Here is a 14159-nt window from a genome sequence, read left to right as displayed (position 1 = left end):
CATTTACCAAATATTTCATAATTATTGTTTATTTTGCTCTGCAAAAAGTGTATCACCGCATAGCAAAAATATCGTAAAGAATTAATAATGCCACTCTATTAACAACCATCCAAACCCACAACATACAACAAAAACAAAATTCCTGCCAGAAAGTCCCCGATTTTTTATTTACCCAATACAAGTTCATCGAACCAATTTAGTCCAACATTTTGTCCAGTTCACAATATTCCCCAGTCTCCAGGGTAATTCGTGTCCAGTGCTGGCTACACTGGGCCGTAGTTAGCGCATCGCGGCCTTGCGTCGCGTCCAGAATGCTAACAACTGACAGACGGACAAAGACTCATTGTTGGGCCAAACACCTCGGTGTTGTGGGGCTCAAGAATTGAGGATTTTTTGGTTGTAGTTTTTAGTCTTTGAATCCGTGTTTTGTTATGGGGTTTTATGTGAATGTCCTTAAGATGTTATATTATATTTTTTTTAATGGTACCTAATCTAATTAAAAATGCTTTCATTAAGTTGGATTACAATTCTATGTCTTGAAGGTAACAATGCCTTCTCAAAAAATACACAAAAACTCTGTAGACTCATAAATTACTTTTGAATGCCTAGAGCCACAAGGTGGGTCTATTTAGGCCAATACGAAGAAATTACATTTCAAAGAATTTTGATATGTATGAGTCAAACACCTCTCAATATGTAAACTCAGAACCTAGGATTACAACACTGGCCCAAAAAACTGGCTTCGTTAAATAATGCGTTGGTAATGAAGATAATACTAGGTTGAAGGTAATAAACCAATTTTGTTTGGTAATCGGAAAAACCTTATGTGGAAGTATCCATAAACTTTTCATACCGCTTAGCGAGGCAGTCAAGCTTATCTAATATATAGTGAATACGAACACAAGAACAATTTATGAGCAGATAATTATTACTCAACCAAACTGAGCCCAGAAGCCACAAAAACTAACACACAAAGCTGAGGAGTTGCATCTCTTTGCTTGATACTCCAAAAATACGTGACAAATTTTAAAAATGTATAAAGCGTTACGGTCTATTTATCGAGGGAGGATTATTTCTAACTGTGTTTCACAAAACGCGGATGAAAAAAATACTGACAAACTTATCAGTAGTAGTACCTGAACCTAATATTATGATGCTATGTAACTCACACGCAGATTTCAAATTATATGTAAAACCTCCAGCCGTCAATTCACAATATCGTGATAGACAGACTTTACGTACTTTTGCATATATAACACACGATGCATGTTGATAAAACATCTGTCTGCTAACTAACGGCCTACGTGAATGAATGAGCATTACATAGCGATCGCGTGATCGCATCCGAACGGAACGACCTGTATTGTGCAACTGTTAACGTGTTTATTTAATATTCTTAGTACTCTGTTAATCTAGTTGTACTGCTTTTTATGATAATATTAATGTAGATAACAAAAACGTTAAACGATTGTGTCGAAGCTGTAAAAACAAAGGAATGTAGTAGGTACATTTTTATTACAGAAAGCGGTTTTACTATAATCCAGATTGAACCATAAAAACCGACTTCAATAATATACCTAAACATCTACTGAGTGTGCAATGCTGAAAATCGTGACAAAATCAGATCAGCCAAACGTGAGATAATCACGCATAAAACATACAGTTCAAATCAAGAACCTCCTCTTTTGAACTTGGTAAAAAATGGATGAAAACGTTGCAATTTTTAACGTTTAATTGTTTAGCCATATAACATATTTCATGTTAACACGTTAATGTAACGTTTATATTTGTACTTTTTTCCTACTTATACGTTAGCAGTTTATTTACTCGTCTTCACACAAGAGCAAAAACCGGTCATACAAGTCATTAACACACACAATCCTTACATCAGCACAAAGAAAAACAAATTCTAGAAAAAATCACACTACTCAGTAAAGCCACTAATAAAAAACACGGTCGCCTCAATTCGTGTACCCCGTAATAAAGTACAGAACACATGACATAGGCTTTAATTCGTGAGTGCAATACTAATTCGGGCCCTTACGATGCTTTCCTGGACAATACTATTGTGCACTAGCATTAGTATCGGGAAGGCGTGCGCGGGCGCAGCTGCGCCGATACGCTACGGACTTAGACACACGTGAAATACGTAAAAGTTGTGTATTTAAAAAGTGTGTTTTGAAGTGTCAGTCAGTGACGGTATTTGGTGTTTGCACCCTATTTTTTTGAGTTCTGATTTTGACCGGTAATTGGTTTGTTTACCCTATTATTTTTATGATTCTCTCTCATTAAAAATCTATGTGGTATTTTTTATATATTTTTTGTTATATCATAAAATTAAGCAATGATAGCATTTTCTAATCACTTTCGAAAAATTAACACCACAAAAGAATTTCCACGTGAAAGTGTTGCCCTTTTATGACATACGAGTTCCAATTTTGAATTGGAAACAATGCGTGCCGAATTTCGCCGAAGAAGCCCGTGGTTAGCCGAACGGTATCAATAACGTGATAATACCGTATTATCTGCGATCTGATTAATGTTATTATCAATACTGATCTGTGTCAGTAGTGTAGTACTTACTTGCTATTGAATGAGTTCTGACTAAATTGTTAATTTTAATTAAGACATTTATAATTAAATTCAGTTAAAAATAGATATTGAAAGGTCAAGTGGAGTCGACATAAACCATCCGAAGCTCTCGAACGATTCCAATCAGGTAAAACATTTTCAAATTGTTCCTTCTAAATTCGAATTTGAAATAAAATCGTAGTAGACGATCGCAATCTTCGCGGGATCGTTTCGGATCGGGCGACATCGCCATCCGAATTGTTCCGAAGCGGGATTCAAAATTGGAACTTCGTTTATTGTTTAACCGTTATTTTGTACCGTTACGAGTCCCTTCGCAAATCGAGAGCATGGATCCTTTGTACAATGTTTTTGTAGTGAATCTAAAATTGCCATTGAATTTTCAACCTTATTGCAACGTACTAAAGTCTATCTATATTTTTTGGTTGTAGTAGTATGTTTGCCCAAGTGCATTTAACGATGCTCGATAAATAGTGGCCGTTGACCCCGAAATTTTGTTTATGCAAACGTCTTGAGCTAATTAAATTTAAAAAATACACTGTTTTCTTTGATAAATCCGTGGGAATGTTTACCTTTTAAATATAACTTTAAGGATTAAGTAGGTACCTAAATAGTTGCTTCTCTAAACTTGGTTTACCTAGGTAAGTTTGCGTGTTTTTCAATCAGTTAAGTTAGGAAATGTCAAAATACCAATTAGCACTGTTTACCTGTGCAGTTAAAAGCTCAGATAGGTTATTCTGATTGGAGGAAAGAGGTTAGTTTAGGTGTTGAGAATCCCTGGGACTGATTTCAGAGACTTTGAATCACCTGTCTAGACTTTTTCAAAGCCTTTTTGAACGACTATGTTAGACACCATCATAGTTGGAAAAAATAATCTAGTCTAACCATATGCAGTTCTTCTCCATCTAAGTTATTGTAATTAAAATTAATATAGCGGCTGCCTTTCTGATTTCCTCAAACTATTTTACCCGGGGAAGTCGATAAGCCTTGGTAAGACTGGTTGTCAGACTCAAGCTTCTGACTACCCATGACGACTACTCAGCAAAGATATTCATATGATAGTCAAGATCCACCAAAATAACGTGCCTTCAGACACATAGAGTAATTCAGCATGACAAGATGGTCACCCATCCACGGGTTGACCGCGGCAAGAGTTACTTAACCTCATGATTGATCGACTCATGCAGTTGTTACTTAGTCACAAACTTTATGAGCAATCACATGTATGTACTTTCTTTATTATTAATTGTTATTTGATTAGTATTATTTCTTTGTGGAATAACTTATCTATGTATTTACACATATTACCAAATCGTTTGGCAATCAGTGATTCACTTACGATTCTTTTGTATGACTATTAAATGGCTTATCGTAAATAAAGTTTATTTACAGGAAGAATGACTGATAGGTAAATGAGTGCGAAAGTAGTATGATTTAGTCTGCGAAAATAGGCCTTTGTAGGACATTAAATAGGCTGATGATGCATAGTTGTTATACCTATGATAGAAGAAAAAAGATTCCATATTAGAGTTTCTTGTTTTGTTCCCTTCAACTCGGTTATCTTAGGAACTACCTACTGGTCCGATTTGAAAAAATCTTTCAGATTTATATACCTACCTCATTTATCGAAAACGGCTGCTTTCGCTATTTTTTATCAAGGTGCGCAGAGTAGTTCCGTACGCTGGTATAAACTAGGGTAGGTTCATTTTAGGGTACCTAATCTAACATCTAAACACAACATAAAACGACCATAACTTTTGAGTAAAACCTAGTATTTTCTTAACATAAATATCCAAAGCCGTAAAACAATAAAAACGTTTTATTTATAGATGTCATATTTTGTCGTTTCCCCGCAGTCGGCCAAACGTGATTCCGTTACACGTTAGTTTTTAAACAAAATATAATCCATACTAATATAATAAAAAGGAAATATTTTGTTTGTTTGCTTGTTTAGACCCTGAAGGCTCCGAAACTACTGAACCGATTTGAAAAACTATTTCACTGTTGGAAAGCTACAATTTGCCCGAGTAACAAAGGATATATTTTATCCCGGTATGGGCAGCAATTGCGGGTGAAAACGCGGGAAACGGACAGTTTTAATTATATATAAATATTTTTCGTGAAGTTTGAATACCAGCTTAAAGTAATATAACATTTATACAGAAACTAGCTTCTAGCCCGGGGCTTCGCCCGCATAGAGTACGGTTGTATCGCGTTTCCAAGAGAATTCTTCAAAAGTCATCCAAGTCATACAGACAGACAGACTTACTTTCGCATTTATAATATTAGTAGGGATTTAAATTATGGCTGCGAGTTTGTGGAAGCTAAAAGTGGTAAAATGCATTGTTTATTCGACGGATGTTTCACGGAAAAGTTTATTTGTATCCTTCTAACAAATATGAGTTATCATAGATAAAACAAGAGAATGTAGTGATAATGAAAATTCTATCAACTGTATATGATGATGTTCTAAATAAATATAAATTGTTATACATGGATATCTTGGACACCAACGGCAGATAAAAATGTGAAGGAAAACATCTTGAGGAAACCTGGACTATAAAGTCTGAAATCACCAACCCGCATTGAGCAAGCGTGGTGATTAATGCTCAATCCTTCTCCGTGTGAGAGGAGGCCTGTGCCCAGCAGTGGGACGATAAATGGCTATAACAGTATACATGGATAAACAATGAAATGGTCTAACCTTATCCAGAAAGAACAACTCAAGTTCATTAAAATAACTGTATCAAAACAGAATCAAAACCGAAAGGTCCTAATAACAAGGTCCCAAGAAAGAAAATTAACATAATATCAAGTTGCACTTATTCAAAGGTTACAAACGCTCCATAAATTATTCTTAAAATACACGTTAATCGTAAATTCTTGAATACAAATTGTAATCTCTAACGGCTTCGGCTACAGGGCTGCCGCCACAAAATTGGAATAACCAATTTCGATAATCGATCTATCTGCAGTCTTGCGGTTGGCTATTGAATTTTGAGAACGTCAAAGTGATTTTTTTATTTCAAATAGGCCTTTGCAGGCTTTTATGAAACGTCACACTAGTTGCACGGTTTCAAAAAGTTGGTCTCATGGAGAAGAGCCAAGACCTTAGCTTCATATAAATTACGATAAGTTTCAATTTCCAATCGAAAAACAATAGATGGTTAGGTTATTGAAATCCGCAGTAAGAGGCTATCAATCAAGGTTAAGTTGTCCTTGTTGCGGTCAGCACGTGGATGGGTGGCCGTGACCATCTGCATGTCGTTGACCTGGTTCTCATTTGTTTTTTTTTTATATTTGCTACCAACTGTTTTGGATTCTACTTTGGCAGTTTTATTTAAAAATCATCTCCATTCTGTTGTATCCAGTTGTTGGTCTGGGAAAATAACCTAATTTAATCGAGGAAAAGTTAAAAAATAGCAATTCTTTTTTGTATTCACTTGCTGTTTTTCATAAATAATATCTATAATTACTTGTCAGTCCGCAATGGTATGTGCCAAATCCTGTCAGCTGATAAGGTTCAGACAAAAATGCCAATCCTACACAAGATCAACCAACTGCAATTTATATACCTGACTATTTACTAAACACACCCAAAAAAATGAAGTCCCTCACCAGCCCTGCAGTACTAATGTGCAAAACAATGCATCGCTTACATTTCGCAGTGCAAAGGTTGGCAAACTTAATCCGCCAGCTACATTCCATTTGCAGCTAGAATTATTAATGTACCACTAGCTGGCATCCTTGTTTGTATTGTTAAATGTTTGTTGGGATCTTTGGTTGAAGGGAAAACAAAAAATAACATGAATATTACAGTGACTTCTGGAGAAATTATTAAAAAAAACATAGATTTTCTTGTTACTGATGCCGCTATAAAAAAGGCTGAAAACGAGAATAAAATAAATATGGATTTGTGGATGGATGGTACGGAACCCTTACATGACCGGTTTTATTTAACTTGCAACATGCATGTTTACAGTTTTTTATTACATAGTAAACCGTCAAAACCTTCCTAAGAAAGCTCCGAAATTAGCGTTTTGTTTAAAAATATAGGTCGATATATTTTTTTACTTTTTCCTTATTTAAAGGATGTTTATAGTTTAAATATTAAAAAAAAACAATGACCGACTATACTACTTTAGGATATAATTTAAAACAAAATGAGTCATTATTATTTTATTTATTAGCTGTTTATTTGAGATTCATGGTAATTATATGCCATAGTTTAAAATGGAAAGTTGTATTTCTAGATAAAAGTTTTAAGTTTTTGATAAAATAACCTGTTGTAAATTGTCCATTTGAAAGTAAAATCATAGTAAAACATCTCCATTCAAACTCTAATAATCTAAAAAAAAACTTTTAATATTTAAGAGTATATTATTGTCAATCGATACTCTACACATACTACTTTTTGTTCGTCTTCCATACACACATACATACGTACCTACTTTTTTAAATAACATTGGATATCCTGGCTAAACAGGCTCAACTTAATTATCATTTAAAAGTAAAACAAAAAAAAACACTTATTCCCAAAATTCCTGTACACATTAAAACCGAAACTTGTACGCCATTATCATTTATTTTGCATTCTAAACGGCCAACATCACTTATGCAACAGCGCATACCAAAACATCCATTCTGTGTAAACTTACCTTAATGCTTAGAGCATTTAAAGTACTGGACACGCCATTGCTTAGCGTAGCTTTCTATTTGCGAAAGAGAAACGCTCAGACGCTCATGCTCGAATGTATTATAAACCAATGGCATCTATGATTCTCCTAAAGCAAGTCTTCGTAGGGACGATCGAATAAATAAGGGTCGAAAGGCATGCGCTGTGAGGGAAGAAGTCTTTATTTATTTGACAGTGTCAAATGTATTTTTGACATCATGTCTTTGTATGTCATTGGTTGATAGTACATCAGAATCTGTGCGTAAGTTCATGCTTGTTGTCAATTTTTCGAGTCAGTAAAGATGTGATCGAAAATGCACGAGTGACCTGTCACTATAGATTGGGTGGTCCCCCACACGTAAATTGACAGACTTTTTGCAAACATATTGGTGCTCAAGGCAGCTCCAGTCGGTTACATAATCCAAGACACCTCTTAACATTACCCTTGCACCGGTCACTATAACCTCTTTACGGAGTCAATAACCTCAAAAATACGACCACAGATTATAAAGCTTTCGCATTGTATGCAAATGTTGCCAGCTATAAAAAAATGTGACAGTTTTTTTGCTAATCCATTTATGATGCATTGTTTTGGATTGAGATTAGAGTGTGCCCTAGTTTTTTTTATGATAGTGATTGCTTTTATATCGATAGATTTTTGGGTGTAATAATGGAAGTAGATAGGTTTGGTTTTCATATTGTTGTTTTCATAGTCGGCCCTTTGGATAGAGGAAAAAACATCTTGAAAACTAGACCAAATAGATAGAATGTAGGTATAAGAAGTCTGAAAAATATATTTCAGATCAATGGACAAATAATATAAAAAAATAAATATAAAAAATACGTGAATAACTTGAAATGACCTAAAATAACAAAATACAAACAAACAGTAGGTAGCCTCGTTTATTTTTTAAAAGAAAGTTATTATTTAAAGTGAGAGTAAAGTTGACCTCAATTTGCAAAGAAAATTATTGTTAAAACAAAACAAAAATTCTTGAAAACAAAACAATATTAAAAGAGAACCCTTTTAACGTCGAGAGAAGTTAAATAAACATCGTTTTTAGGGTTCCGCACAAAGCGAATCCATCATCTGGTTTTAGTACAAGGGGTGAAACGAGACCCCATTACTAAGACTTTGGTATCCGTTTGTCTGTCTGTCACTAGGCTGTAATTCATGAACTATAATAGCTACAGAGCAAAAATTGACTGGATAATATATTTCTGTTGCCGCTCTAATACCTAATATACTGAAAATTAGATTGAAATAAATATTTTAGTGACGTAATTTTTTGTACGGAACTCTTCATGTGCGAGTCTGACTCACACTTGGCGTATTTTCTTTCACAAAGAAAAGGAAAAAATAAAACCGTTTAAAAAAAAAAGACTTAAGTTAGTCATTGTCAAATTAGGTCAACATGTCTATTTATTTTTCATTATGTTTGAGTTAAGAATTGAGTCACAAACTTACCCATATTTTATTATTTATTAGTCATAGTTGAGACGGAAAATAGGCTGTTCATTGATGACAAGTTCAGTGCACTTTTGTGGTATATGACCACATAAAGTACATACCTACGACCTAACTAAGTGACTAACATAAAATACTATTACAATGTGTATCCCTAATCGTCATACATTTTCTTTCATAAACAAACAAATAAAATATTTTTACAAAAAAAAAAAAAACGGATTTCAACCCTCCTTAAAGGACCATGAGACAAATTGGGCTCATTGTCCAACAGAGTTATAGCATATGCCGTTGTGAAGGTTTTTGTTTGTACTAAAATTGTTACTATGGGCACCCTCACCTTCAATTACCATGGCAAAAAAAGAAAAAAATTGGCATGGCATTCATTAGTATGGGTACCTTCAATTCCATGGCAAAAAAAAGATATGCACCTAAATAGGTTTTGTAGAAAAAAACGATTGTTAGGAGTCGTAGTGCGCTTAATTCGCAGGATTTATATTATTAACCGACTTCTTAAAAAGGAGGAGGTTCTCAATTCGTCAAGATCTTTTTTTTTTCTTTTTTTTGTATGTTCACCGATTACTCGGAGACTCATAGACCGATTTGGCTATTAAGAGGAAGGATATAGTCAAGACATGTTCGTGCACGTTCATATTACGTATACATTCTGGTTAACAGAAACGAAATGTGTTGAGATGCCATCGCTCAGTATTACTGCTCGTGTCTAATAGGTAGACGCACAGTAGGAAGTTGTGCTCATATCATTTCAATAATATGATATCTAGGGTTAGGCAGGCACACACAATTTAATCCACCGGCAGGATTTTAGATGACATTATTATTGATATTGATTGAAATGTTAACAAAAATATTTTTAACTGATAGCAGCTGTTTTTTTTTCATGTATACATTAAACCTGGAATTAAAACTAGTTAAAGGCGTTCAATAACAAAACCTATAATGCCATAACAGCACAACTTTTTGCAGAATATTAGTTTATTTATGGTCGGAGAAAAATATTTATAGCAAAATAACCCCATGGATTCTTCTCAAAAATTCGTTAAAATCTTTATATTTAGTGCTTTACAAGTATATTCATAGTGGTCTCATCTCTGTTGGTGGGTGAGCCCAGGCTTCATACATTTTTGCCCGTGGTCCTTTTCTCATAAGTCTGAGAAATATTATGCCGAAATATCGGTTTAGCTAAACGTGAGATAATTGCGCACAAACAGGCTATAATTAGAAACTCGTAGTTTAGAAGTTAGTTACAAAACGAAGTTAGCAACTTTTTTGACTCTTTTCAAAAACTCTTAACTTTTTAAAGGAAATTACACACATGCTTTCAAATCCCATCCTTTATCTATAGAAACATAAACATAACTAATTAAAAACCGCTACATTATAACAAGTAAATAAACACAGACTAATCTTCTACATAATTCTAGACCTCAACCACCATTAAATTTTCAACTTTATCACCACTTCTCAAAGTTGATATTCCTATATCTGCATAATGCAATATGCAAGTTATTTGTCAACAATACTTGATTGCAGTTTATCTTATCTTGGAAATTCTTGAATCATAACTGTCATATGAAAACCTGTGATGTTGAATTCTTCACATTGCCAAATACAGGATTTTTGTATGCGGGTGATTACTTAAGGGGTATTATTTACTTTGTTATAATTACTTACTATAAACTTTTTCTGTGGTTTTACCTGATTTTTAACGGAACCATTTTGACCAGGATAACTACGATTTCCCTAGCTTTTAATCTATCTCAATACAAAGACTATAACAGTGCTAATATTGTAATAAAAAGAAAACATTTTATCGTCTATTTTTACACTTCAGCTACTGAACCGATTTGATTTTTTTCCACTATTAGGAAGCCAGACTTTCCCCGATCAACATATACTATATTTTGCCCGGGTATGGAAATAAGTTCCGCGGGACTCTGGCAAAACATAAGAAATTAACCAAGCTTTAATTATTATATTTTTAAACAACCCCGGAAGAGTTAACGGGATGAACTAGGGATCAGTAGATCGGGAGTCTACAGAAACCTTTGCCCAGTAGTGGGACACTGTAGCCTAAAGAAAAAAAAACTATTTGTTTTTACTACATAAAAGTATATGTTATAACAACAAACGACTAATAGTAATGACTCATTAACAGATGACAATGACACTGATATTTAATACATTAACTTTAATTGACTAGTGTAGCCTGTGGATTTGCTTGGAAAATTACATCTATTTCAAAGGCACTTAAAGAAAAATAGGAATGAAGAAAAACATTCTCAATTTCTCGGAATCACGTAATTAAATATAACTTAAATAGTTCAAGACTTTACTAAGTGGTCGCCAAGTATAAAAAATATGTAATGTAACCTTTTTCTTGCATAGACTAGTTTCATAGACCATCCATAGTTTTCTGACTGTTTCTGTCACTTACTTTATATCTGTCAGTAACAGAGATCGCAAATTCGTCGCGAACAACGTTTGTTTAATATTGACGAAACTTATCTTAATATGATCACAAATGAAGAGGTGTCATAACATGCTCTCGATATACAACTTCCAAATTACAGTGAATCAGTAGTTTAGCTAAAAGGTACGTCTTTCACGTTTAATAAACAACAATAAAAGTAAACAATTAAAAACAATAGTCACCTTGACCGACCTACTGACCGGGATAGAAAATTGTGCTAATGATTATTATTACGAATCAAAATCACTGTGATATCGGTATTCCATACAATGCGGGCCCAGTATGTTAGCGGTTGGCCTACAATACGATCCGTATATAAAAGATACCACTCAGATGCAACTCCAGTTCAAACTCAGCTCTTTAATGAGAAGTGTGTGTCCAATTTTTTCGTATTTATTTTTTTAGAACCGGTTATGGGACGTCCGATGCTGGCGTTAGTCATCGGCGCGGGGCTGCTCGCGACCGCCGCGTGCGCACCGCCGGGGAAGCCGTCCCTTGGCTGGGGGGAACGCACCTTCGCGATCATTGAAGTAAACCAAGCAGCCACCGCCTACAACCAGCTAGTTACCAAGAAAGATGCTGCTGATGTCTCCGTCACATGGAACGTCTGGTCCGGTGATCCAGCAGACAAGTCCAGGGTTCTTCTCAACGATAAGGAGTTCTGGTCTGGAGCCGGCAGCGCCACCTCAGCAGCTTTCAAGGTTAAGAAGGGTGGCAGATACCAAATGAAAGTGGAACTCTGCAACGCTGATGGATGCAGCTACAGCGAATCTACTGAGATAGTGGTTGCCGATACTGACGGTAGCCACTTGCCACCCCTGGACTACTCTATCGGAGAGAGGAACAAGCCTTTCAAGCAGACTTCTGGCAAGGTTGTTGGCGCTTACTTCGTCGAATGGGGCGTCTACCCCAGGAAGTTCCCCGTCGACCGCGTACCCATCCCGAATCTTACCCATCTTCTCTACGGTTTCATCCCAATCTGCGGTGGAGATGGCATCAACGACAGTTTGAAAGAAATCGAAGGCAGTTTCCAAGCTCTGCAACGATCATGCAGTGGCAGGGAAGACTTCAAAGTATCGATCCACGACCCTTGGGCAGCTCTTCAGAAACCACAAAAGGGTTTGGCTTCCTGGAACGAACCCTACAAGGGTAACTTCGGCCAGCTGATGATGTTGAAACAAGCAAGACCTGACCTGAAGATCTTACCTTCCGTTGGTGGCTGGACCCTGGCCGATCCATTCTTCTTCTTCACTGACAAGGTAAAAAGGAAGCGCTTCGTCGACTCTGTTAAAGACTTCCTTGAAACCTGGAAATTCTTCGATGGAGTGGATATCGACTGGGAGTTCCCTGGTGGTAAGGGCGCTAACCCTGATCTCGGTAGCCCTGATGACGGTCACATCTACGTCGAGCTGATGAAGGAACTGAGAGAGATGCTCAACGAGCTGTCTGCCAAGACCGGCAAGAAATACGAACTGACTTCAGCCATCAGCTCTGGTTGGGACAAGATTCAGGTGGTAGACTACAAGGCTGCTCAACAGTACATGGACCACATCTTCTTGATGAGCTACGACTTCAAGGGAGCCTGGTCGAACGACACTCTTGGCCACCAAGCTGCTCTACACGCTCCCGCATGGAACCCCAAGGAGACTTACACAACTGACTTCGGTGTCAAATTCCTGTTGGCTCAGGGAGTCAGTCCTAAGAAGATCGTCGTTGGTGTTGCTATGTACGGCCGTGGTTGGACTGGAGTCAACGGTTACAAAGATGGCAATCCATTCACTGGTGTAGCTACTGGCCCAGTTAAAGGTACCTGGCAGGATGGTGTAGTGGACTACAGAGAGATAGCCAATGAGATTGCTCAAGGCAAGTGGGAGTACCATTATGACAAAGTGGCTCAGGCACCATACGTATTTAGGAAGGAGACTGGTGACTTAATTACATATGACGATGCTAGGTCGACAATTGAAAAGGCCAAATATGTAAGGAATAATAAGCTAGGTGGTCTGTTTGCATGGGAAATAGATGCAGACAATGGTGATATATTAAATGCCATGAATATGGGTCTTGGAAACAGTGCGTAAAAAATATTGTGCTAGTTTTGTGTTTAAATGTGATCGTAATTGTAAGTTTAGTTTTAGGCGAAATGTCTCAAATCTTATTTACATAATATTAAAAAAATGTTGAGCGACTGAATTTGTGTAAGTGTAAGTAATATAAAATTATTATAAAATACTATTTGTGGATTTTATTTACTTTCCTTTGATATAGGATAATCTTGAGTTATTGCGAATTTAAAGGTTGTATAATGACATTATTTATTTATGAGCTTATACGAAAACCCGATTTTGGTTAGGTATAAAGTTTATTTATAGCTAAAACTCTCTAATTTAAATATTTTTGATTTCTAGAGAAATATTTCCTTTTCTATTATTTTTCATCAAAGTTAATCGATAAATAATGCATCTGACCTCGTTAGTGACATCAATAACAAAGTCTAGTTTTTAAAAATGTTGCTCTTATAAATAAAAAAAAATAACTTTCCTCTCGTGACTATTAAGATTTTGAGTTTAGGAATAAATATTAATATAGGCTGAACATACGACTTTAAGGCTTCTTCCTACTAATTTTAAAATACTTGAGAACCTTGAAACTCTTGTTCATAGTAGCTGAGTTTTGTAATCACCAAATTAATCATAGTTAGATGTCTTCAACCTTCGATTTATATGTATGCCGTCGACAATAACTAAATGTACGTAACTATTTATATTTTCTGGAAGTAACTTCTATTTGACATACATACCTACTAAATACTCAAAGATTTTGTAACTTTGTAACTTGATCAAATGGGATATGCGAATGATGGAATTTCGTTAATCTAGTTTTATTTTTGGACATACTGTATTTGAATAGCCGCTGCTTACAGCGAATTCGAT

At 35.7% G+C, this 14159-nt stretch overlaps 1 protein-coding gene across 3 annotated transcripts; it reads left to right on the top strand.

Annotated features, from left to right (window-relative positions):
- The first annotated feature begins 2092 nt into the window (after window positions 1–2092).
- On the top strand, window positions 2093–13461 carry LOC126053972 (chitinase A). 3 transcript variants are annotated; one of them, XM_049837459.2, is made up of 2 exons: window positions 2093–2245; window positions 11632–13461. In XM_049837459.2, exon 2 carries the CDS (start codon window positions 11640–11642, stop codon window positions 13305–13307), a length of 1668 nt encoding a protein of 555 aa, XP_049693416.2. In that variant the 5' UTR covers window positions 2093–2245; window positions 11632–11639; the 3' UTR covers window positions 13308–13461. The 3 variants fall into 3 exon arrangements, with proteins under 3 accessions (XP_049693416.2, XP_049693415.2, XP_063896894.1); XM_049837458.2 differs by lacking the exon at window positions 2093–2245 and adding an exon at window positions 2570–2719; XM_064040824.1 differs by lacking the exon at window positions 2093–2245 and adding an exon at window positions 11334–11349.
- Window positions 13462–14159: the final 698 nt, after the last annotated feature.

This window comes from Helicoverpa armigera, chromosome 23 (genome assembly GCF_030705265.1).
Source record: "Helicoverpa armigera isolate CAAS_96S chromosome 23, ASM3070526v1, whole genome shotgun sequence".
Classification (NCBI taxonomy): Eukaryota; Metazoa; Arthropoda; class Insecta; order Lepidoptera; family Noctuidae; genus Helicoverpa; species Helicoverpa armigera.
Note: the sequence above shows the minus strand (reverse complement) of the source record. Positions and strands in the feature narration are given on the sequence as shown.

Excerpts from the sequence above, each read along its gene's own strand:
- LOC126053972 (XM_049837459.2), top strand. The coding sequence starts at position 11,640 with ATGGGACGTCCGATGCTGGCGTTAGTCATCGGCGCGGGGCTGCTCGCG.